Source organism: Podarcis muralis, chromosome Z, assembly GCF_964188315.1.
Source record: "Podarcis muralis chromosome Z, rPodMur119.hap1.1, whole genome shotgun sequence".
Lineage (NCBI taxonomy): Eukaryota > Metazoa > Chordata > Lepidosauria > Squamata > Lacertidae > Podarcis > Podarcis muralis.
The window spans coordinates 15741418-15766977 of NC_135673.1; the positions used below are offsets into that span (position 1 = coordinate 15741418).

Sequence of the window (25560 nt, forward strand, 5' to 3'; positions counted from 1 at the left end):
AAAGCTTCAGCATTTTGCTCTATGTCTGAGTTTTTTATCTTTAAAGTAAAGGTTAGTGGAAAAATTGAGCAGGGAAGAAGGTCCTTCAAAGGGAATGAGGCACAGTTTGAACCTTTGCTTGTCAAAACTCCCCAGAATCCTCAAAATCCAATTCAGAGTAACACAATCATAGAACTTTATAGTGGAAAGGGACACAAAACTTCATCTGTTCCATGGGTCGGCAAACTAAGGCCCGCAGGCCGGATTAGGCCCAACTGCCTTCTGGATCCGGCCCACAGACAGTCCGGGAATCACCGCGTGGATCACCAGCACGCACGCTCTTTCCCTCTCCCTCCCTCTCCCTCACACGGCAGCGCCAACGGCACTTCCTCCCTTCTCCTGGCTTCTCCCCGCCCTGCGTAGAGGAGGAAGGGGGCTGGGCTTTGTTGGTGCCAGCAGCAGCAGCAGCGCTCGAATGGCTGCCATTTTAAGCAGCCCCTCTCTGGAGCCCTTTTGCGCAATGCTCATCGTCCCGCCAGCCCCTGCCGCTTGCAAGACACAGGTAAGCAGCCACCAGAGCTCATGGTGATCTTGCATCCTCCCCCCCCCCCCATATAGTCCAGCCCCCTACAAGGACTGAGGGACAGTGGACCGGCCCTCTGCTGAAAAAGTTTGCTGACCCCTGATCTAGTCCAACCCCCCGCAATGTAGGAATCACAGGTAACAAATCCAAGAACAACCCTAGGGCAGTTTGTTTGGAATTTCCTCTAAGGCTAAAATTATAAGCCAGTGGTTATACAGAATCAGACTAGAACCTGGGAAATATCATGGTTCAAATCCCCCCACTCAGCCATGACGCTCACTGGGTGTGACCTTGGGACCAGTCACTGCCTCTCAGCATAACCTACCTCACAGAGTTGTTGTGGGGATTAAATGAGGAAGGAGAGAACCAGGTACACCACCTTGAACTCATTGGAGAAAAAGGTGGGCTATAATGCAATAAATAAATCAACATGCAAATTAATGCAAAGCTATGCTTAGACATTATTTATCATCAGAAAGCTTGTAACTATTTTAAGACTTAGGGTGGTATCCAACTAAATTGTACTTAGGCATCCTACTCAAATTAATGAACCTGAGTTCGTCACAGCCATCCATTTCAATGGATTTATTGTGAGTAGGACTATCATCAGATGGAACCTATGAAAACTACATAGCATACCATTGATTTCTGCATTGCAAGGGTTAGACTAAATGAGCCTTTAAGGTCTCTTCTACAATGCTATGATTTACTTCGTGCAACTCAGATTTAAGCAACACGAGTCTATCCAATTTCCTACCCCTGAGCTCAGTGGGGTTTACATCCTTGTTCAGGATTGTACCCTGAGAGTGGGTACATGCTGTCAGCATGCTAATTTTAGCACGCCTGAAGAACAGTGAGCCTAGATTTATATGTACTCTGCAGAGATTACTCACCTGGAAAAAAATTTAGGTTAATTACAAGTTTGATTTTTTAGATTGGCCTAGGATTACATCCCTTCCAGGTTGCATGCTTTAAACTTGCTCATTTGTTGGGTTCCCAGTTTTAGTAAATAATAAAACAAATTAAGTGGTGGTGGAGGACTGCACAGAGAAAGAGTGCAGCAGAAGAATCCACGTCTCAGAACCTTTTCCACCGCACATTCCTAATGCCACACAACACGCACAGTTGTGATGGGCTAAAGAAAGTTTGTTGGAGCCCAGATCATGGATTGTTTTTCAAGGTACACCCCAATCCCCAGTTTTTTAGAATTGTGGCCCTACAGTTTGGGCACCTATTTCTTGTATAGGATACGCCCCAATTTCAGAAGGCAATGCATAACATCGGACCATTCAGGACACACAATTTAAGGAAGGACTTCCTTGTGCAGCATATAGTTACATTTGCGACTCACAAGTTCACTGTGTGAAGACCACCAGCTTGGACAGCTTTAAAAGAGGCTTCAACTAATCGACTATGGTTATTATGTTGATATCCCAACTTCTTTCCTCCTAAGCTTCAAGGTGATGTACACAGTTCTTCCACTCTCCCTGTTTCATCCTCACAACTATCATGGCTGAGTGGACTGCCAGGTCCTAGTTTGACACTCTAACCACTACACAACACACATGCAGGATGAGATAATCAGTGGCTTCTAGCCAGGATGACTATATTCTTCCTCTTCACAGGTGGGTAGAGTGCTAATGTGCTGAACTCCTGTTTTTGGAGTTTTTGGAGTCCCACAATCATCTAGCTAGCGACTGTGAGAACAAGATGATGGGCTAGATGGGCCAATTGGCCTGATCTAGCATGGCTCTTTTTAAATTATCCCTCCTCTGTCAAAGGCAGTATGCTTCTGAATACCAATGTTCAAACTCGTCCCAGGATGCTAATTCTATGAGCCCAACCACATACATGAGACTGGTATCTATGCTCTATTTCCTAGACAATCGATGGGTCTCATTAATGCCATCTCCCTGAGCCCCACCAAACAGAGGCCTCCTTGGTGACAGCCTCAGCTGTAAGGCAAACTGAGCAGGCACCGGATGAGGTGCCAAAAACTGTGCCCCCCCCCCCAATGGTAGAAACATGTCGCTTTGCAGGGATATTGGCAAGTCCCGGTCTGTTCTCTGGTCTGTGCATCTGTTTTGACAGCCACTGACAGCAGTCCTTCAAGGCCTGTCAATCCAGCTCTTTTCATGAGTGCTAAATCCATGTAAATCAGACTTTTTTTGTGAAAAAAAGAAGCAGCAAATTAGTCACGCATAAATCCATGAAGTTATTTCATTTGTTTCTGCTCCTGTTCATTTATTCCAAGCTGCTGCGCTTTCCTGCGGTGAGGTTATTAGCTCTCTGCTAATGGCTGCCAGCCCTTGTTTAATTCTTCTTAATGAATGTATGAGTGAGCAGTGGAAGCTATTATGTGGAGCTTAATCAAGGGCAGGAATGAATTTCCTAAAAAAAATAAAAAATGAAATGGGCTGCAGCTTGGAGATAAAACAAATAGTAATTGCTTGGAAGGGGGAGGAAGATGATGCAAAACATCTAGATATTATTATTTATTTATATACCACCTTTATCTTCCAGTGAGCTCAAGATGGTGCACATGTTTCTCCTCTTCCCCATTTTTCCTCACAACAACCCTGTGAGGTTAGGCTAGAAGATGATGACTGGCCCAAGGTCACCCAGTGAGCTTCATGGCTGAGTGGGGATACGAACCCAGATCTCCCAGGTCATAGTCCAACACTCTAACCATTACGTCACACTGATTCTACTGAAATTAAATGTGGCCACCCAAATCATAAGAACCTAAGAAGAGCGCTGCTAGATCATGCCTGTAGCCAATCTAGTCCAGCACCTTGTTCTCACAACATGATGCCTCTGGGAAACCCACAAGCAGGACCAAGGCACAAGAGCATTCTCCTATCCTGCGGTTTCAGGCAACTGGTATTCAAAAATTTTTACTGCCTCCAACAATATAACATATCCATATTCCTCCATCAATTTGTCTAATCTTCTTTTAAAGCCATCCAAGGTGGTGACGGTTGCCCCCTCCTGCAGGAGGAAGTTCCACAGTTTAACTATGTGCTGCATGAATAATGACTTTCTCTTGATTGTCTCCTGCCAGCTATGCAGAAATAGCCACTCAGTGCCACAATAGTGGCACATAGTTATAATTCCTGCATTGTGGCAGGTTAGACTAGATGAGCCTTGGGATCCCTTCTACCCAACATTCCGTTTATTCTATGATAGGTAGTAAGAAATAGATAGCAACACACGTTCCATATTGGCAGGTGTCCTCTTTTTTAAAAAAGAAAAGGAAAATCAATCAAGAGAAGAGAGAGAGTTTTGTCGCAGAGCTTTTGAGCACCTGCCCTATATTAAGATGCTGCCATCACACTGCCATCCTTACAGTGAACTGCAGGTCACACCTCAACAAACAGGCAGAGGAAAAAACACAAAGTGGAAATCAAAGACTCATCTAGTATAATAGAAATGTGGTGGAAAAACACAGGCTTTTAAGAGGCTTTTTTTTAAAAAAGCACAACTCTCCCACACACACACTCCACTGCCTGTCTAAGTCTATCTTTGAACTTTACCCAAGAAAAGACAATCCAACCATACAGATGAGTCAGGTAAAACAACTTTGGTCAATACCCTCGAGCCAAAAAGGGTAACTTCATCACAGATCCTGTATGCTTTACAATTTCCTTCATTTAAATAAAGCAGTGGGGAGGGGAGGTGTCGCAGGTATCCAGGTCAGTGCTAATACATTTTCCTAAACTATTTGTTCTACAGGTGGTGAAGGAACACAGACAGAATAAGAAGTGTGTGTGTTCCAAGAATAAGGAGCTTGTGTGCGAGAGAGAGTGTGTGTCTGTCCCTTAGGAATATGGGAAGCTGCATGAGTCAAATACATTGGTTCATCTAGCTCAGTACTGTTTACTCTGACTGGCAGCAGTTTTCATTGAAATCAACTCCACCTCTACCTGGATATTCCATTAAGAACTGAACCTGGGAACTTCTGCATTACTGGCAGTGGCTCTCTATCATTTCAGATAGGTGTATTTTCTAAACCTACCTGGAAATGCTAAGGACTGACCCCATTTCAAGGATCCCATTTCTCTCTACCATCTTTTTCTCCTCCTCTTCCTCCTCCTCCACCTCCCCGCAGCTCTTTCAGTCACTTTTTCTTTTAGAACACAGCATTCAGCAACAGTTGAGTGGTGGTCATCAACAGGCACAGTGAACTAATCACATAATGCAATTTAAATGAAAAGACAGTTAGATGTGACTTAAGAAGCTGCAGCTGGGATAGCTCAGTCGGTAGAGCATGAGACTCTTAGTTTCAGGGTTATGAGTTCACACCCCATGTTGGGCAAAAGATTCCTGCACTACAGCAGGTTGGACTAGATGACCCTTGGGTCCCCTTCCAACTCTACAATTCTATGGTTCTATGATTCTGTAAGTATTGATAGACTTGAAGGGTTTGGATTAAGGGTTATTATCATTTTCTCTTTGTATAAGAACAAGCACGAAGGCGGTTTCCCAGCCCGCTCACAAGTCCTTATATCACTGGAAACAGTCGGTCCTAGCAAGTATTAACCACTTTCAATTTTAACCTGAGGATTGTAATTGTCCAGTTTTATCTTTAACTTTAATTTATTTTAATTAATTTTGGGATGCATTTTAATCGATTGCTTGTTTTTATGCATATTGTATTATTTATATGATGTTAGCCACTCTGAGCCCAGCTCCGGCCGTGGAGGGCGGAGTACAAATAAAAATATTATTACTACTATTACTATTATTATTATTATTATCTAGTTCATACCTCCAGTAGTAAAAATGGGATATGCTTTGTTTTAAGCAGTTATCAGCAACAGGACAGTCTCAGTCTCAGAGGCACCACAATGAGGATTGGACAGAAGCTGCCTTGTACTGAATCAGACCATTAGTCCACCTAGGTCAGTATTGCCCACACTGACTGGCAAAGGCTCTCCAGGGTTTCAGAACAGGACTGTATCCTAGGTCTACCTGGATATGCCATTGGGAATTGAACCTGACACTTTCTGCATGCAAAGCTGATGCTCTCCCACTGAGCTACGACCCTTCCCCCCACCAAAAAAAAAATAGTTTAGTTATGACTAAAGAGCTGAATTAGGAAGGTGCCTTCTAATGAGTCATTGGTCTATGTAGCCCAGTATTGTCCACACTAAGAGACAGTGACTGTGACCAAAGGTCACCCAGTGAACTTTGTGGCTGAGTGGGGACTAGTCCAACACTCTAACACAACACCACCCTGGCAGAACTGCACAGATCGCTTGCCAATGAATGTAAAATCACTCCCAATTGCCTATAAATGCAAAGCACACTGCAGGAATTTAAAGGGGAAAAATCAAGTCTGATGCCTGCCGAGATGAGGAGCAAAAAATCAGGAAGTCAAGCTTGAGCCCAGATTAAAGGAGAAAGAGGGAGGTGTCATTGCAATATATTGCATTATACTCTGAGCAGCATTTCCACATGTTAGGTTCTGGACAAAGAAAGGCTGGGGAGGAGCAGAGCATTATGAGAATACTGGAATCAGAGACCTCTCCACAGCCTTATTACTGAGCGAGACAGTGCAGGAGAAACAGCTGGGGACAGGAGGGCTCTTCCACTCCAGCACCAAATACTGTACGCACACAGCAGCAGGGAATGAGAGTGTGCCACTCTGCTAGACATACTCTCCCAGCCTCTCATCCACTTTCACATCTTGTTTGCCAAGCATGCATGTTTTCATACAAAAGCCAACACACCAGGGAAGAGCAGAAAATCCCAGATTCCCTGTTGTCTATTTGGATGATGAGTCGCTGCTATGGTCTTGTACAGTTAATGCTTGTTTCAATGAGGCTTAAGAAAAGCTTATTTCAATGAGGCTTGAGAGCCATGGTTAGAGTGCTGGACTAGAGAGACCAGGATTCAAGTCCCCACTTGGCCATGAAGCTCACTGGGTGTGACCCTGGGCCAGTCACTGCCTCTCTCAGCCTAACCTACCTCACAGGGTTGCTGTAGGGATTAAATGAGGAGGGTTAGAACCATGTACAGCTCTGCGCAGAAAAAAAAGGGATATAAATGCAGTAAATAAATTATAAATAATAAAAAAGAATCTCCAAGCTTGAAGGCAGGGAGGAAGGGGGAAACTTAGGCCTAGGGGCCAAATGTGGCTTCCAGGTCTCTCTGCCTGGCCCTCTAAACTCTCCCCAGGCCACACACTCTATTTTAAGGGCATCCCCTTCATTCTACTCAGTTCATATGGAGAAAAAGTGTGTGCCAGCGACCTCACATGAAACTTACACATGCCTCAGAAATTGCACAGACTCTCCTTCTTATCAAGCCAATCAATGTAGCTCTTCCCAAAGGGCAGAAAACACTAAAGCCATTAACCTGTTAGAGACAGTTGCTGTGCAGATCCTCAGCTCAGCTGCACTTAACTGGTGTTAAACCAAGCCCAACCAAAAACATCATTGTGGACACAGCCTTAGATGCAATAGCAAAATGCTCTTCTGGCTGACCCCTGGTCTCCAAAAAGTAAAGTTCCCATCACAAGTCCTTCTGCTTTCTTTTTAACCACAAGAAGCTGCTCCTACCCAGAATATGCCATGCCTACAAGTCACTCACAGGCTAGGATAGTGACTCATGGGTATGGCTAAGATGATTCAGAACCAGCAAGAAGGCCTCAAAAGATGCATCATGCCAGCATCTGGATGTCATCAAAGGTCTGTCAACCTAACTAAAATAAGGTCAGGTTCCAATTTTGGAAGTACTGAGCTACTTAGCTGAAGCCCATCAACATTTGTCTCTCTTAAGTTGTTATTTTGAAAAGAAGCAGAAGTGAAGGTACGTATAGCATTAGAAGAACACTGCTGGATCAGGCCAATGGCCCATCTAGCCCAGCATCCTGTCCTCACAGTGGCCACCAGATGGGAAGTCCACAAGAAGTCCACAAGAAGGATCTAAATGCAAATGCAGGACTCAAATATGCCAAGGGGCATAAATTTGGCCCCAATGACATTACACTGACCACACAGGAACTTTCAAACTCTGCTCTAACACTTTACAATGAGTAAACAATCCCCTGTGTTGCAAAATATGAGTCATTAATATCAAAAGCAACATGATGGCCAGAAACAATTACAATGTGAAAAACTTTATGGAATAATTCAAAACATCAAAACTAACAAACTGAAGTCTCTGAAAGTCCTTAAATGTATCACGGTGCCAGACTTTACCCAGCGGAGAACAAGCTCTGAAGCTTTGTATAATCAGCAAATGTCCAATTCTGATGTCCAACTCTGAACTCTGCTGAACAGTGCTTCCGGATAACAACTACTTTTTCATTTAATTCTTCATCAGCCAATTAGTTCAACACTCATAAGTAGAAAGATTTGTAATTTCTTCATTAACTGAAAATAAAATATTCAAACGATGACCTGCACATGCATAACAACAACTTCAGTCAGCGTAGAAATTATAAACTGTAACATAAAAAGGTTACATACCCAATCTTTTTTCGAATGGATATAATATACATGAGAATGAAAAATACTCTGGAACAGTGCTCATGCAATTATGCAGTCACTGTTACTGACAACATTTTTTGAAAAATATATATAGCCAACCCCAGGTGACACTAATAACAAGGAGACCGAGTTTAAAGACACAGTACAAAGTAACAGCAAAGATGCAGATAATCAAACAACTGAGGTCTAATTCATAGTTAAGTCCCTCTGAATGAATAGTTTTAAACATGAAAATAAAACTGGCTTCTTGCTGCCGTAACTGTCGCTCATAATCTTTTCTGATACCAATTGTCTTCTGATTCACCCATAAAACTGTAAATAATAAATCCGTGTCTGAATGATTGTGAGAAACAAAATGTTCTACCAGAGGTGCCTCCATACTGGCATTACGTATGCGTGAGCAATGTTCCCCAATCCGAACTCCAACTGCTCGAGTGGCAGAGCCTATATACAATAGGACATTGAGTAAGGTAGACCACGTCTCTGGTCTGACATGTACTAAATTGACGAATAACAAATCTGAAATTGGTTTTCTCATCATAAATTTCTTTAGTCTGTAAAGAAAATGGGCAAGAGGAACATCTACCACATTTATGGTGACCAGTGGGCCCAGAAGTGCTAATGGTACGAGTTATAATTCTTTCGGAATTCATATCCGTGTGTACTAACATATCTTTAATTGATTTGGTCCGTCTTAGGCCAATCAAAGGAAATTCATTACAACCTAGTACATTCCAGAGTACATGCCAATATTTGCATATAATTCTAATAATTCTGTCTGCATGAGTAGTGTACTCTAATAGTATACCCTAACAGATGATCTCCGTAGACAACTGGATCGAGGTGGGTCAGGACTGCTGATCCTTTTAGATTTGTCAGCAGCCTTGACATGGTCGATCATGATCTTCTGGACCGCCTCACAGATGTGGGGATACAGGGCATAGCCTGTAACTGGCTGTGCTCTTTTATCTCTGGTCGGGGACAGAGGGTGGCACTAGGGAGGGAAATGTCGTCGCGCCATTCCTTGGTGTGTGGAGTGCCGCAGGGCGCAATTCTCTCCCCGATGCTTTTGAACATCTTTATGTGCCCCCTTGCCCAGATTATCCGGAGCTTTGGGCTGGGCTGTCACCAGTATGCTGATGACATTCAGCTCTATCTGCTGATGGATGGCCACACCGACTCGGCCCCGAACACACTGACCAGATGCTTGGATGCTGTGGCTGGATGGTTTCGTGGGAGCCGATTGAAACTAAATCCTTCGAAGACAGAGGTCCTATGGCTGGGTCGGGATGGCATGGGGATGAGGGACCAACTCCCTTCTCTTGCGGGGGCCCAATTAGTGCCATTGCCTTCAGTTAAGAGTTTGGGTGTAATCCTTGACACTTCCCTTTCCATGGAGGCGCAAGTTACAGCAACAGCCAAGGCGACATTTTTCCACCTTCGCCGCATCAAGCAGTTGGTCCCTTACCTTTCTCGCCCCGACCTGGCCACAGTGATCCATGCGACGGTCATCTCCATGCTTGACTACTGTAATTCACTCTACGCAGGGCTGCCCTTGAAGCTGACCCAGAAACTCCAGAGGGTGCAGAATGCTGCAGCGAGGCTCCTCACCATATGCCATGGGAGCATATTCACCCAGTGCTTTTCAAACTGCACTGGCTCCCGGTAGAGTACAGGGTCAGATTTAAGGTGCTGCTTTTGACCTTTAAAGCCCTTCACGGCCTAGGACCCTCGTACCTACGGGACCGCCTCTCCCGGTATGCCCCACGGAGAGCCTCAAGGTCCATAAATAGCAACACCCTAGTGGTCCCGGGCCCTAAGGAAGTTATATTGGCTTCAACCAGAGCCAGGGCCTTTTCAACTCTGGCTCCGGCCTGGTGGAACGCTCTGCCTTATGAGACCAGCGCCCTGCAGGATCTGATTTCTTTCTGCAGGGCCTGTAAGACAGAGTTGTTCCGCCTGGCGTTTGGCTTGGAGCCAATTTGATTCCCTCCCTCTCTTTCTTTTTTCCTTTCCTTCTCCTCCTGCAATGAGGCTACATTTTAATATTTTAATGTTTCAATATTTTAATGTTGTATTTTAATTTTGTTTTTAAGTTGTAATCATTCAACTTGTTTTTATTATTGCTTGTAAGCCGCTCTGAGCCCGGCCTTGGCTGGGGAGGGCAGGGTATAAATAAAAATTATTATTATTATTATTATTATTATTATTATTATTGAGCCTATAATGCAATTTTGAGACTGTGAGGTGGTTGAGGGACTGAGAAGCAACGTCCAGTCCTTTGTAAGAGATTTATATTTGGACCTGTTGACAATGGTGGGAGGATATACTCTGGAATGAAGAAAGTGAGCGAGAATATCTGCACTGTTATGGAAATCATGGTCAAAAGAGGTATTTCTTTTAAGGCGTAAAATTTTTCCATAAAGTTGTCCCTCAATCGTCTGGGGTGAAAAGAATAGTGTAATAGAGAATTACAATCAGTGGGTTTTTTATGAGGTTTAACAGCAAGGAAGCCATTATGTTTTATAACCTCAACATCCAAAAAAATACAAGAAACGCAGCTATGATGACCCGAAAAAGATAAAGATGGATGTAAGGAGTTAAGCCATGTGGAAAACTGTAAAAACTCTTGTTCAGAGTTCAGAGTTGGACATCAGAATTGGACATTTGCTGATTATACAAAGCTTCACAGCTTGTTCTTCGCCAGGTAAAGTCTGGCACCGTGATTCATTTAAGGACTTTTAGAGACTTCAGTTTGTTAGTTTTGATGTTTTGAATTATTCCATAAAGTTTTTCACATTGTAATTGTTTCTGGCCATCGTGTTGCTTTTGATATTGCTAACACTTTACAAAGCAGAACTAGGCTTACTTACTTACTGTCATTATTTGCTGCAATAAGTACCGGTAATGGGTGTTGTGTTTTTTAAGGAAAGGAACAAGTTTAAAGCCTCAAATGTCTCACCCAAGATGAAAGCATGTTTTCTTGCTCTATACAGCTTTCCAGAGGCTGCACACAGGGCAATCCTTTATCCCCGTCTTCAGGTTCTAAACGCCACTAAACAGTACCTGCCTGACACCTCATCAGCAGGTTTGCCAGTTGAACCTCAGTATGCCTGGACTTCTACAGCGAGAGGCATTAAAAATGCTGAGAGTCAACAGCAGCTGCTAGAAATATACTGAGTATTATTCTAATCAGACCTGTGATGCAGCTTGTAAGATTATAGGAACATATGGAGAACCCTGACGGATCAGGTCTGTGGCCCACCTAGTCCAGCATCCTGTTCTCAGCGTTGAACCAGATGCTTGTGGAAAGAGTGCAAGCAAGAATCAAGCACAGAAGCAGCACTCTCCCCTCCTGTGGCTTCCAGCAGCTGGTAATCAGAACCATTATTTCTGAACCTTTTCCAACTCTACCATACCCTCTCTGACACCATATATAATAACATAGGAAGCACTGAAGCCGACATAGAAGGGGAGGAGGAAGGTAGAGGAGGAGCATGAAAGCCTGGTACTTGTTCCTGGTTTCATAAACTATGGTTTATGAAGGTTGGAAAGGTTTTCTGAACCAGGTCAATGACTGACTCTCAGGTTTGATCAAACCACTGCTTGCCATTGCCGACAAAACTAAAAATGATGGTTTGTAAATGCTCTCAAATCTGAATTGTGCACCAGCTTCTTCTCCCTCACTCCCTATTCCCTTTAGAGACTGTGTGCTCTCCTCCTCCCAACACAGGAGCTTGATCTCAGGTGTGGGGTACATTTGCCTCTCCAGATATTGCTGAAGTACAACTCCCATCATCCACAGACATGTTCAGCAACATCTGTATGGCCGAAGTTTCCCCATACCTAATTCATCTCCACTAATATACCAGAGCTTTTAAAAGCAATCAAGAGTAAGTTTGAACAAAAGAACCAGTCCTCTTAAGTCAATCTAAGGAAAGCTGGGTGCTGTTGTAAAGAGGGGGGGGGGGATGCAGGTGGTTATTCTTTTCTTTCAAGCTTTTAAACAGTCCTAATTAAGCAAGTTAAAACAGCTCCTAATTAGCTAGTGTCAAGAGATGTAGTCATCATTAAGACCACATTTCAGAAACAGCCAGAGAAGGGGCAAGCTTAAGAGCTTCTAACACAGAGCTTTAGGTTTCAACAATTTAAATCACACCCATAAGCTGTGATTCTCAGAAAACAAGGTTTTCAACTGAGAAGTAGAGTTTGCATTTGATATCCCGCTTTATCACTACCCGAAGGAGTCTCAAAACGGCCAACATTCTCCTTTCCCTTCCTCCCCCACAACAAACACTCTGTGAGGTGAGTGGGGATGAGACTTCAGAGAAGTGTAACTAGCCCAAGGTCACCTAGCAGCTGTGGGATGTAAACACAGGAGCAGTCAATGACAACATTCCTAGAGTGTACATGTTAGAACATGGGGAGGGATGTCTGTCCAGCAAGCAGGTAAACTTCCTGGGGACGGACTTCCTCCGCATGTGACCAGAGATGGGCGTGGCCTCACCTGTGCAGGTAATGATAAAAGCACAGGGCATGCAGCCACTCTCTCTCTCTGCCATCTTCCTTCAATGAGGAAACATCTAAGGATGCTCTCTTGGCTCCCAGCCAAGAGAGGAGATAAGGACTATCTTCGCATAAGATAGATTCTGAATGTATGTAACCTTTTTAAGCTGTCTGCCTTCTGGGATCATATTGTGAACAGAATTTGTGTAAACTCTTTTATACTTTTATAAAGACTGTGTCATGACTTGTATTTTAAGAGGGAACAAAAGGGGAAATTACCAGGGTAATTATTATAGAGGTTCTAGCGAACCTGTGCACACGTTACCGTTGCAAACTTAAAAGGGAATGTTTATAAACTCTGCTGATATTTTGGGAACTTGTTAGCACAAATTGGATTAGGATATAATCTCACAATATATCCTCTCCTGCACCCCAGAACATTCCCACAGCAGCTGCATGTGGAGGAGCAGGGAAGTGAACCCGGTTCACCAGATTACAAGTCTACCGCTCTTAACCACTACACCACACTGGCTCTCAGGCAGGATAATATTGCAGAACCTTCTCCATTTTTAAAACACACACACACAAACCCACACACACACATATACACAACATTTCTAGCCTTTTAAACGCAGACCAAGATCATTTCTGACAAGCGTAAAAAGGATGACTAAGCTTTATTTATAGGGCAGCCTAAATAACATGGATCTTCTAAGGAGTGGGGGAGAGAAACATTAGGTAAAAGTGTTTACGCTGAAATCTAGTTTTTCAGATTGTTTTGAGGTTTGTTATTTCTAAATGGAGAAATGTGTACTATAATGGATGAACCAGGAGAAAATTGACTACCAGCAAATGGTAAGCTGGCGAAGTTCAAGTAGGTAGTGTCAAGAGAGATATCTGTCATTGGGAAGGCATTTCAAAAATTGAGAGAGAGCTTAAAACCCCATCATGAATGTCAGTGGTAATCTTTATTCTCTTTCTGATGTCAAATGAAAACTGTCTTTCATTTTAATTTGCCCAGGGCATTTCCAGACATGCATTTATCATGGGATGGATGTTCCTCATACATGAAAATGTTTTGCGGTGCCCACCTGTCTTCACTGGCATCAAAATACCAGCCTATACATTTTTCTCATTGACTTCATACAGTGCAAAAACTTTTAACTTGGAACTGTGTCAGAAATATAGTGCATGTATAATGTAATGTTTCTGAAAGCCAGTTGCTAGAAACTGCAGGAAGAGAGAGTGTTCTTGTATTCAGGTCCTGCTCTATGGTTTTCCACGGAGGAATCTGGTCAGCCCCTGTGAGAAAAGAATGCTGGACTAGATGGACCACTTGCCTGCAATGTTCCAGCAATGTTCTTCTAAGGTCCAGAGTGGTATGGTATCATCATTATTTTCAATTGTTTTACTTCCTTATTTTCTTTACATTTATTATTCCTTGTAACTGTGGTTGAAGATGAATAAATGTTGATTAGATGTTGTTATTTCTTAACTTTATTTCATTTTCATTACTAAGAATTTGGATTGGGGACCAATGGCAACTTTAAAAGCTCACCAAGGGATCTATGAGTTCAAAAGTTCGGAAAACCATAAGAACATAAGACAAGACTGCTAGATCAGACCAGTGGCTCATGTAGTCCAGAATCCTGTTCTCACAGTGGGCAACCAAGTGCCTCCTACAGAGGTAAGCAGAACATGATGGCAAAGCAACTCTTGCCTTCTGTGGTTCCCAGCAACTGGGGAAATGAGTTCCACAGTAACTCTGTGCTGCACAATGAAAGCCTTTCTTTGATCTGTCCTGAATCTTCCAACATTCAGCTTCATTGGATGCCAATGAGTTCTAGCATTATGAGACAGGAATAAAAACTTTACTCCGTGCCATGTATAATTTTATAAACATTCTCTACTATGTTGCCTCTTACTCATTTTTTTCTATAAACTACAATGCTCCAGATGCTGCAAACTTGCCTCATAGCAGTCACTCCAGTCCTGAAGTAAAGGATCCTGTTCGTTTTAAATGAACAGCAGGCAAGTATAGCCTTAAAACAAAACAAAAAAAGGTGGGGGGACAACTGCACATGCCTGTCCTGTGTCAACTCTTTAATGAGGAGCAAATGAAATCAGGAACGCAACATGCTGCCCGTTGCTGGCTCATTAAACACATCACGCTGTCAACACAGATGGTTTTGGGGGGTGCGTGCAGTTTATCGTAAAGAGAAATTCTCCCGGCAGAAACTTGAACCACTTCCAAACTGAAGCTATCCTCCTACCCTCCTGGCACATGAATTCCAAATCCTTCAAAGAGGAAAAGAAGAACAATGATTGGTCCAGGAGATAATGAAGGCTGGGACTCACACAGGAGCATCAGCAACTTCACTGCTGTACCCACTTGTTCCCTTCACCAGATTTAACCATTGTTAAAAAAAACCTTGAAACGAAACCCACAATCAAATTAATGAGTAGAAGTTAAGTGATAAGTGTTCACTGTTAACTCTTAAGGGTATAAGAATAGCTTTCCTGCTGGATCAAGTCAATGGCCCATCTAGTCTAGCATCCTGTTCTCACAGTGGCCAATGAGATGCCCCAATGGGGAACCCTCAACCAAGACCTGAGCACATGGGCAATGTCCCCTCTTGAAGTTTCCAGCAACCAATATTCAGAAGCATTACTGCCTCCGACCATGGAGTTTGATTGCTGCCATTATGGCTGGTAGCCATCAACAGCCCTCTCCTCAATGAATCTGTCTAATCCTCTTTTAAAGCTATCCAAGTTGGTGGCTATCACTGCCTCCTGTGCGAGTGAGTTCCACTGTTTAACTACTGTGTGGAGTACTTTATTTTCTCTGTCCTGAAACTTCAAACGTTCAGCTTTATCCGATGCTCACAAGTTCTAGTGTTTTGAGAGAGGGAGAAAAGTTTTTCTCTATCCACTCTCTTCATGCCAGGGATAATTTTAAAAACCTATATCAGGTTGCCTCTTAGTCAAATTTTCTCTAAACAAAAAAGCCCCCAACACTGCAACCTTTCCTCATAGCAGAGTCGCTCCTTCCCTTGTTCATTTTGGACCATTCATGCAGGGCGCTGGCTAGGTTTATGAGGCCTTTACTGTTGCTTGTTTGAAGGCAGATTCTGACCTACATCCTGCCTAACACTCCCTTATGCATGTGTGGGGTGGGGACAAGTTTAATAGCATCAAAAAATAAAATAAAATGTAAGCTCCTAGTTACCATCTACAGAGGAATCCCTGAAAACCTTCTAGGAACCCCTCAGTTTCTGGAACACATTTTCAAAACCAAAAGCAGAAGGGTTTGGAAGTATAGGCACTTTCGCTCTCTCATTTGGGGAAGGGGCCATAGTTCATTGGTACAGCATCTGTCTTGCATGCAGAAGGTCCCAGGTCCAAGCCTTAGCAGTACATCCAGGTAGAGTTGGTAGAGATTCCCTACCTGAGATCCTGGAGTCATTGTAGACAGTACCGAACTGGATGGACCAGTGGTTTGGCTCAGCATAAAGCAGTTTTCTATATTCCTTTATAAAAATTGAGACAGCTCTTTCCAGCAACAGCCATGACAATCTTCCACAGGAGGGAAAGGCACAGCAATACTGGGATAGCATAATCCCAACTCTTTAGCATGTTTTATGTTGTGGCCAAAACACACACATGCACACCTCCATCCAGAAAAGAGAGAGATGCATTGTCACAGTCCAAGGATACACTGCAACCAAGTAAAGACAATCAAGGAGGGAGCAGAATGGTGAAATGGGCATGAATCGTTCAATCATAGAATTGTAGAGTAGGGCCTAGAGAGATATCCCTGGGCTGGATAGAGAGGTCTGGAGAGATGGATTCAGCCCAGGGGCCTGAGCTTCCCTCACCTATAAACTATATCACATATTGTGACAGTTTCTTCAGGCAATGCTTCCCACTTGCATCCAGCACAGCCTCCTCCTGCCACCCTGTGGACATCTCACAACAGATTCCTGTAAAAAAGACGTGTGTCTTTCTTTGTGTGCATTATCACCACCACCAGAACATCTTGGTTAGTGCATATCATGCCCATTCTTCAACACACTGCTTGGTCAAAGGTGTCTCCAGATGTTTTGCTACTCAATCAAAATCTGTGGTCACGACCAACTCATTCACCTTCAATTCATCTGGAGAAGCCAGAGGAATGTAAGAAGAGCCCTGCTGGATCAGACCAGTGACCCATCTAGTCCAGCATCCTGTTCTCACAATGGCCACCAAGATGCCCCAATGGGAAATCCTCAAGCAGGATCTGAGCACAAGATAAACACGGCCCATGCATGTTGTTGGAAAAGTGGAATACAAATATAACATCAAAATCTATCAAATTCTCAGCAACTGGCATTCAGAGGCATACTGCTTCTGACAGTGAGGCTGGAACATAAGAAGAGCCTAGCTGACAGATCTGATCAATGACCCAGGATCCTGTTCTCATAGTGGCTAACCAGATGCTCCAATGGGAGGCTCACAAACAAGACATGAGCACAATAGGACTCCCTGCCCCATGGCTTTCAGCAACTGATACTCAGAAGAATGCCTAGTGGCCATAAAAGTATTCAAAGCACTCTTATGTCTCCTAGTAATGGTTAAGAGACCAGCCCACTTTGTGTCTACACTGGAAGTTTACATGGTATTCCTGGGCTCTTTACCGACAAAATCCACAATCAAACTGTATCATCAGATTCATGTGTCCTTTCTGCATATAATACAGAGGCTGGGAGTGTCCCTTGCCTGAAACCCTGCAGAGCCACTGCCAGTCAGTGTAGACAATACTGAGCTAGATGGAACCATGATCTGACTCTAAACAAGACAGCTTCCAATGTTTTTATATCCCTAGTGCATCTCTTAATATTTTCATGGTCCAGATACAACCACATCTAAGCAATTCAAAGCTCAGCAGATTCTGGAAAGGAGTTGCAGGCAACATCTCCCATGGGTATAAAGTATGATTCTGCAGATCATTTTCACACCAGGCCATCTTCCATTTATTCTTAACATTACGATCTTGTATTCTGATTTAATATTTTTTATACAAGAGATACAAAGACTTAGATAGTGGCAGCTTTAGGCACACCAGTTCTCTCCCTCTCTGTGTGTGCGTGTTACTGATGAACTCTGGATTCCTCCACTTTGTAACACATATTACAAGTCTCTTAGGACCATGAGTTCATTCCTTTCAGCCCAGATATCCATGGATTCCACAAGCGATGGAGCCGGAACCTTGAACTCCACCTTCAGTTACAACAAACAGATGAGCTCAGCTTCCTGAAAAGCAGCACATACAAAAAAGGAGATTTGTTCCTCTCCCCATATTGTGCTGACAAGAAACTTTCACCTGGGCTCAGCCTACTTAAGGTCTGGTCAGATAAATGACTTTTTTTATTTAAACAATTGGGAGTGCATAATTTTGTAGGCTCCCTCTGGTGGAGGGGACCCAGCATTTGGATTGCAGATTTATTTTTATTTTTTATACCCTCCTTTTTTCTCCAAGGTGATATACATGGGTCTCCCTCCTGCTCATTTCATCTGCACGCAACAACCTGTGAGGTAGGTTATAGGCTGAGAGAGAGAAAGGGACAGTGATTGGCCCAAGGTCACACCCAGTGAGCTTCATGGCTGAATGGGGAGCTCCCACAGGTGAAAGTCCAAAACTCTAACTGATACATCACAGTGGATCTTTGAATTTGATTTGCCTCTCCATCATTTTGTATGTGCAACTGTCAGGACTATCTACTGATCAGTATGAAAGAAGTCACTGAAAGAAATGCACAAGCCACCCTACCTGCTACCTCCACATCATGTCCAAGTAACTGTACTTCATCACCACAGCCACCTGTATAAAGTATCAGTATTGTAAAATGAGCCCTACTGGATCAGACGGGGGGGGGGGGGGGTCCTAGTCTAGCATCCTGTTCTCACAATCGCCAGTTGAGAATGCCCCAACTGAGAACCCTGCAAGTAAGACCTCTCTAGCTGTTTCCCATCACCTGGTATTCAGCAGTAGACTGCCCCTGGGCATGGAGGTTCTGCTACCATAACAGATCTCCTTAAGGGGAGACTGGCTGCTGGATCAGGCCAAGAGGGGCCCATCCTGTTCTCACGGGGGCCAACCAGATACCCTAGTGGAAAACCCGCAAGCCAGAAATGAGCAGAGCAGCAGCTCTCTCCACTTGCAATTCCCAACAACTGGTATTCAGAAGCATAATGCCTCTAACAGTGCAGGCAGAACATAGCCATCACCACTAGTTGTCACAGATTCTTCCTGGAATACAACCAGGCCTCCATTGCCAATCTTCTTTTGCAATGTGAAGCCACAGGAGAGAACAAGATAAGCTTTAGAGTGTAGTTTGTGTGTTATTTAATATTTACAAAAATAATTACATACCAACCCTTCACAAAACAACTTATAAATGCAATGTAAAACTATCATTAAAATGACTGGCTACTTAAGAAGTTTTTGTTATCTGCACTGGCTGATAAGCATCAACAAAAGTCTTCAAGAGACACCTGAAAGTCAAAAGCAAGGGTTCCTGTTGAATCTCTGCCAAAAGTGTGTTCCACAGCATGAGGGTTTTGATATTCAATGCCCATTAGCACTTCTCTGGTTGACTTAAGTAAGCAGGCTAGGTTATAAGGCCTCAGGTAGTCCTTAAAGTAAAGCATGTTGTTCATGCAAGGTCAGCACAAAGGCTCAGCCAGTGCCCCAAATGAACTGAGAGTGCATCCTAAAACATCACTTAGAATCCCCTGCTGCAATCAGAGATTCCACAGGAGATATACAGAAAATCATCAGCTCAACATGGAAAGGGTCCCCTGGTGAGAAGTCTGAAAACCACTAGGTATTTTCTTTCTTTCTTTTATTTGGTAGTCATCAACATGGTGCCTGCAGACTCCACTGTGCCTATTGGTCCCTCCTATGGTGCTCAGAGCTCCTGCCAACCAAGCAGTTCGAAAGCACGTCAAGTGCATGTAGATAAATAGGTACTGCTCCGGCGGGAAGGTAAACAGCGTTTCCATGCGCTGCTCTGGTTCACCAAAAGCGGCTTAGTCATGCTGGCCACATGACCCAGAAGCTATACGCCGGCTCCCTTGGCCAATAAAGCAAGATGAGCGCTACAACCCCAGAGTCGGTCACGATTGGACCTAATGGTCAGAGGTCCCTTTACCTTTACCTTTATGGTGCTCAGAAAAGATATTGGGAAATAACCCCATTTTGTGTTATGCCAAACACTCCATGGCCATCATTTTGTGACTGACACCCACGGCATTCTCTCTAAATTCCAACCTCTCCCAAAAAAGTGACCTCTTATTTTACCTATTGTTACCTACCATTATTATATGAAAATGAATCCCACAACCTAGTGGGTGCGAGTACAGCCACAATTTAGAAGGTGTCACATGACACAGAAGCCTTCAACCTGAAAACACAGGACTTGGTTTCATCAGAATCTTCACCAGAATCAGAACCCCCAAATGCCTCAATTGCTCAAATGTCGAATGTGGTATTAATAAAGCAGACCCATTTGTACAAACCTTCAGTTCTCTTAATTCCATGTGTCATACATTTCCACAAATTAATATTTTTGCTACATCTGCAAGCAGATTAAAACACTGAATGCAAATTACGCAATTATTTTTTGCATGGGAAAAGGAGTTAAAATTAAGACACAGATGGAAGCCCTTACCGTGAACCAGAAAGACGTTGCAGTGGGCAGACCCATGCCTGGATGCTTCCTTCTTCCCTGGGCCTTTGATAAAGTGAAGTGTGGGCAGACTCGGCCTCCGCTGGTCCCCAAGAACTTTTCCAGGCTGCTGACCCATAAAGTATTGAAAGGTGGGTGGTCCCGACCTGAGAAGACACCAACCTTCCAGATTGGCAGAGATACCTTCACAAGGAAGTGTGTTCCTTGGGGGTAGCGTGGGACGGGGACCAGATCACTCAAGGCATGCGGTTCAAGTCAAGAGGCAGAGCACATTTTTCCAGACACTGCTTGTTTCTCGGAACACTATATTAGAAGTTCCACTTGGCAGCCGCAAAAGCCACTAATTTATTTATTCTTTTAAGTTTTCTAAGTGAAAAGGGGAAGAAGAAGTCTTGTCCCTGATCTTCCACTGGGTGAGCCGATACTAGATCTCACCCAGGGCAGGGAGAGGTCATTTTGCTGCAGATCGGTATCAAAATTCTTCTTTTCTTTTCTTTTCTTTTGCATAGCAATTACTTCTCACTGGCCAAAAAAACAGGCAGCATTTGGCTTTCAAGTATTATTCAAGTCTGAAAGAAAGGTGTCTGTGTGATAAGGTCATTTATTCTTCCCCTGATCACAAAAAAAGGCATAAAGCAGTTAAAAATTTCTGAGGCTCTGTAGTTGGGTTCCACGGAAAGTGGAATATTTCAGTGGACTTCATGGTCTGTGCCAGACTCTACCTGTCCCATAGCAAAAGTCACAAGTCACCCAGTGGCACTTCTCTAATGTCCCAGTGAAAGTGAAATGTGTAATTGTGCAGGAGGGGGTCATTTTGAAGAAGCAAATATTAAAGTCATCAGCAAAAAGGGAGATTAAGATGCTCCTGACCTGATCACATAAATATATGAATGTCACCTGACACAGGAGTCACAACTCCAGGATGGAGGGAGGTGGTAGGTCAAATCTGCACGGCAGGAGGAAGGTTTTCACATATAAGCATGACCAAGCCAGCTTCATCCCAGTTCGGCTGCTTCGCAAAGGTTTCTCGGGATATTCCTTGGGAAGGCAGATGCTTCGGATCAACTCCAGCAAAAAAAAAAAAAATGACCAAAGACTGAAAGGACACCCAGAATGCCCCAAAAGAGATCAAATTGAGGATTAGTGGGGTTTGCACAGTCGACTCTGAAGCAGTAGAGCACCCCACATCCCCACCCAGCATCCAAAATCTACCGAAAAGTTGAGACCACCTGAAGCTGAATGCCACGAGAAAGTCAGGGAGTTAGAGAGTGTTTGTTTGCAATCATAGTCTACATAGAAAGGGAAAGGGACTGAAGGGAAGAAGAAACACAGATGGAATGAAAAATGCGTGGAATGGAGAATGAGGGCTTGTCAGCAAAGAGGGAATCTCCCCTCTCACCCCCCAAGTGGAAGAGGAGAGGCAGGAAAACAAAACTTTGAGGAATACAGAGTCCGTATGAAGAAGGAAGAGAATGAAAATTCCTATTAGATTTGGGGGGGGGGGCAGGACGGGGGCGGTGTTAATTAAAGCTTCTTTCAGTTAAATGGAAATCAAAGTCCTGAAAGGGAAGGAGGGGTAAAAGGCTGAAGTTAAAATGAATAACAATGGGGAAGTGGGGGAAAGTCACAGATTCTGATTTTTTTAAAAAAATGTGAGGGAGAAAATTATCCAAAAGGTGTGTAAGAGAGACTGAGGGGAACACATAGTGCAACTCCCTGCAGAAAATGTGAGGAAGAGGGGGAAATGGGGAAAGAGAGAGAGAGAGCAGCACACAGGACTCCAAATATGCAAAAAATAATGATGAAAACAGCGGAGAAGGGTGGAAATATATCCCAAAGCCTTAAAGGTAGAAAGGAGATATTGACGGGACGGGACACACACGCAATCGATATAGAAAACGGGGAACGGGGAAAGAGAAGGGGGTCACAAATGAGGGAGAAGGAAAGGTCTCAATTTGGGGAAGGAGAAGAGGGTCTCAAATGAGGGGGCAATAGTGGGGGAGTCTTAGATTCGACCGAGAGAAAAGGGGTCTCCAATGGGGAGGGGAGAGAAGGGAAGGTCTCGAACTGAGGGGGAGAAAGGGGGTCTCAGCTTGCGTTAAGTGAACGAAGGGGAGGAATTGAGCGGGGTGGAAGGGGAGGTGGCTCAGAGCAGGCCCGAAGCGACGTTGACGGGGCGCAGCGCGGCTTCCCACCGCTTCTCCTCGCCTGGGCAGCCCCACTACCCCCGCTTTCCCCTCGTTCTCCCTGCTTCTCCACACACGCGCGCCCACACACCACGCCCTCCCGGCCCTCCAGCCCCGGAGGCTGGGGGTTGCTTCGTCCTGGGGCTGCTGGATCCAGTCAGTCAGTGTCAGCCAGCCAGCACTTGGGCGGCGGCGGCGGCGGCCACCCGGTAGCGGCCATGATGGGAAGGGAACCGGTCTGCAGAGGAGGCTCATTGTTGCCGCCTTCTCAGCAGCGGCGCGAGGGGAGGAGCTCGCAGGGACAGCGGCCCGACCAGGGAGAAGGGAAGGCGAGGCTGTGGAGGGAGCAGGGGGGGCTCTTACTCAAGAGGGTGAGGGAGAGAGATCTCAAGGTTTCCTTAAAAAAAAAAAAGTAAGTCTCTAGCATTTGTAGAAACTGAGCTATGAGGCAAAGGATGTAGATGTCATTATTACTCAGAGTAGACCTATTGAAAGGTATGTTTGCAGCCAGGTAAGTCCTACTTAGAGCAGGTTGATTCAAGTGGGTCTGGCCAATGACGCCCATGCCATTAACTAACAGGTTTCATTTCAGTGGGTCCACTCTAAAGTAGGACTAGCATTGGATACAACCCATAATTATTAATTGCACTTACTGGTTGCTTCTTCTTTTTTTACGAGAACAATTATACAAGCGTTAAAACCAAGTATACTGTGTGTGTGTGTGTGTGTGTGTGTGTGTGTGTGTCACACACCCTTGCCTGTTTCTCTGAGAAGGACTCAAAGTGGCTTACAGCTAAAAATAAGAACAGATAAAAACAGGAGGGAAAAGCAATTAGACATTGATAAAAAGAATTACACATTGATAAAATTATAGCAGGTCTGAGCCTACCTCACTAAAAGGAAATTATTTACATTTTCATTCGTGAAATTAGCCCGCTCTCTCCTCTTTAGTGTTTTACATTGTTGTCGTCCCCCCCAGGAACTTTCCTGTGGGCACTCGTTGTGTTCAACCATTTACTCCCAGGTAAATTGATATTAGATATCTTAGCGGAGTGTTCAAAGTTCTAGGCATGTATACATGTGAGCAACCTTAGGGCATCTGCAAGGGGGGCATCCCACACACAATCGCCAGATTTCCAGCTTCCGTTTTTAAAAAGTATGTGTAAGCATTTGTAGAAGCTTTTTTATGTTTTAAGGCAAAATATAGGGGGCACTATTATGGTGGTGGTGGTTGGTTTTTAAAGAAACTAGCCTGCTTCTTCCCCCTTCATAGTTTACTTTGGGGAAACCCCCCCCCCCTGGAAAAATCCCTGCTAAGCCCTATGGATGAGATCAAGGGGGTGGGGCTTAGTCCCAGTATGTATGTGAGTACTGTATAACAGATATCAGACTTGAGGGTCCAAGCTGTTTTTCAAAGTCAAAAGTACACAAAATCTATGGATCAAATACACAAACCCCCACTGCAGGCTTGTTGACATTCTCAAAGAACTCTGGAAAATTTAGCAAGGCATGACTTAAGTCAAGGCATGACTTGTTATTGTGAATACAGTATTAGGCAAGCTTAGCGTTTCCAAAGCTTGAGACTTTGTTTACTAAACACCTACCAAATAAATATGCCTAAATCACTCTCTAGGGGTATCGGAAGATTTTCCAATGCAAATGGGCCTGATTTAAAAACATAGTACAGTTGTACCTTGGTTGTTGAACACCTTGGTACTCGTACGTTTTGGCTCCCGAACACCGCAAACCCGGAAGTGAGTGTTCTGGTTTGCGAATGTTCTTTGGAACCCAAACGTCCGGTGCAGCTTCCACAGCTTCCAACTGAGTGCAGGAAGCTCCTGCAGCCAATCGGAAGCCATGCCTTGGTTTTCGAACATTTTTTGGAAGTTGCATGGACTTCCGGAACAGATTTCATTCAAGAACCAAGGTACGACTGTACCATAGAATTGTAGAGTTGGAAGGAGCTACAAGGGTCATCTATTCCAAGTCGATGCAATGCAATGCAATGTGGGACTCGAACCTATGACCCTGAGATTAAGAGGTTCATGCTCTACCTATTCTACATTTTGGTAGGTGGGGGACAGACTCCATGCCACTGCTGATAGCTTGCCATTCTCCATCCTGAATTCCTCCTCACACCCAGCTATGGAAGCATACAAAGCTACCAGTCAGTACTATCTGTCATAGCAGTGACTGGTGGTCATTCTGCACAATCGCTGGTCTTTCTCAGCTTTTACTCTCAGAAATGCTTTTCGTTTCAGAACAGTGGCCCATGCATCTATGTGGCTGATGCCAACTGCCAATGATTTAAGATAGGGAGTCTGCCCCAGCCAGAGTGGCTTGGCTTTGCAGTCAGTGTTATGAGAGGAACAAAGGCCTCCACAATCACATGGCAGAAGATTCCAGGGTCTGTCTTTGGAATCTTTAATGCTAACTGGCAGTGACTTTCTGGGGTCTCGGGCTGGAATCTTTCCCAGTCCTTGTGTTTTAGGGAGTAGAGCATCTGCTTTGCATGCAGAGGATCCCAGGTTTGATCCCCCAGCATCTCCAAATAGGCCTGGGAAAGATTCCTGCCTGAAATCCCCCAAACACATTGTCAGCATAGGCAGTATTGAATTAGATAGACCAATAATCTGATTCATTAGGCCCAATATTATTATTATTTATGTCCAGCTCTTCTCCATAAGAACATAAGAAGAGCCTGCTTGATCAGGCCAGTTGACCATCTAGTCGAGCATCCTGTTCTCACAATGGCCAACCAGATGCCCCAATGGGAAACCTGCAAGCAGGACCCAAGCACAAGAGGACTCTCCCCTCCTGTGGTTTCCAGCAATTGCTACTCAGAAGCATCTACTGCCTCCAACTGTGGAGGCATAGCATTGTCATCATAGCTAGTAGCCACTGATAGTCTTATTCTCCTCCATGAATTTGTCCAATGCGCCCTAAAAGCCATCTAAGTTGGTGGCCATCACTGCTTCCAGCAGGAGCAAGTTCCATAGTTTAACTATGTGCTGTGTGACCAATGCCTTCCTTTTGCCTGTCCTGAAGCTTCCAACATTCAGCTTCCTTTGATGTCA

At 44.2% G+C, this 25560-nt stretch overlaps 1 protein-coding gene and 1 pseudogene across 1 annotated transcript in view; both read right to left on the reverse strand.

Moving 5' to 3' along the window:
• ABL1 (ABL proto-oncogene 1, non-receptor tyrosine kinase) overlaps positions 1-22764 on the reverse strand; it is a 120638-nt gene extending 97874 nt beyond the window's left edge. The window contains exon 1 of the mRNA XM_028715823.2: positions 20280-22764. Within this exon, the coding sequence (XP_028571656.1) occupies positions 20280-20415 (136 nt within the window). The 5' untranslated portion in view covers positions 20416-22764. The remainder of the gene's footprint in view (positions 1-20279) is intronic.
• On the reverse strand, positions 650-16033 carry LOC144326200 (uncharacterized; annotated as a pseudogene).
• Positions 22765-25560: the final 2796 nt, after the last annotated feature.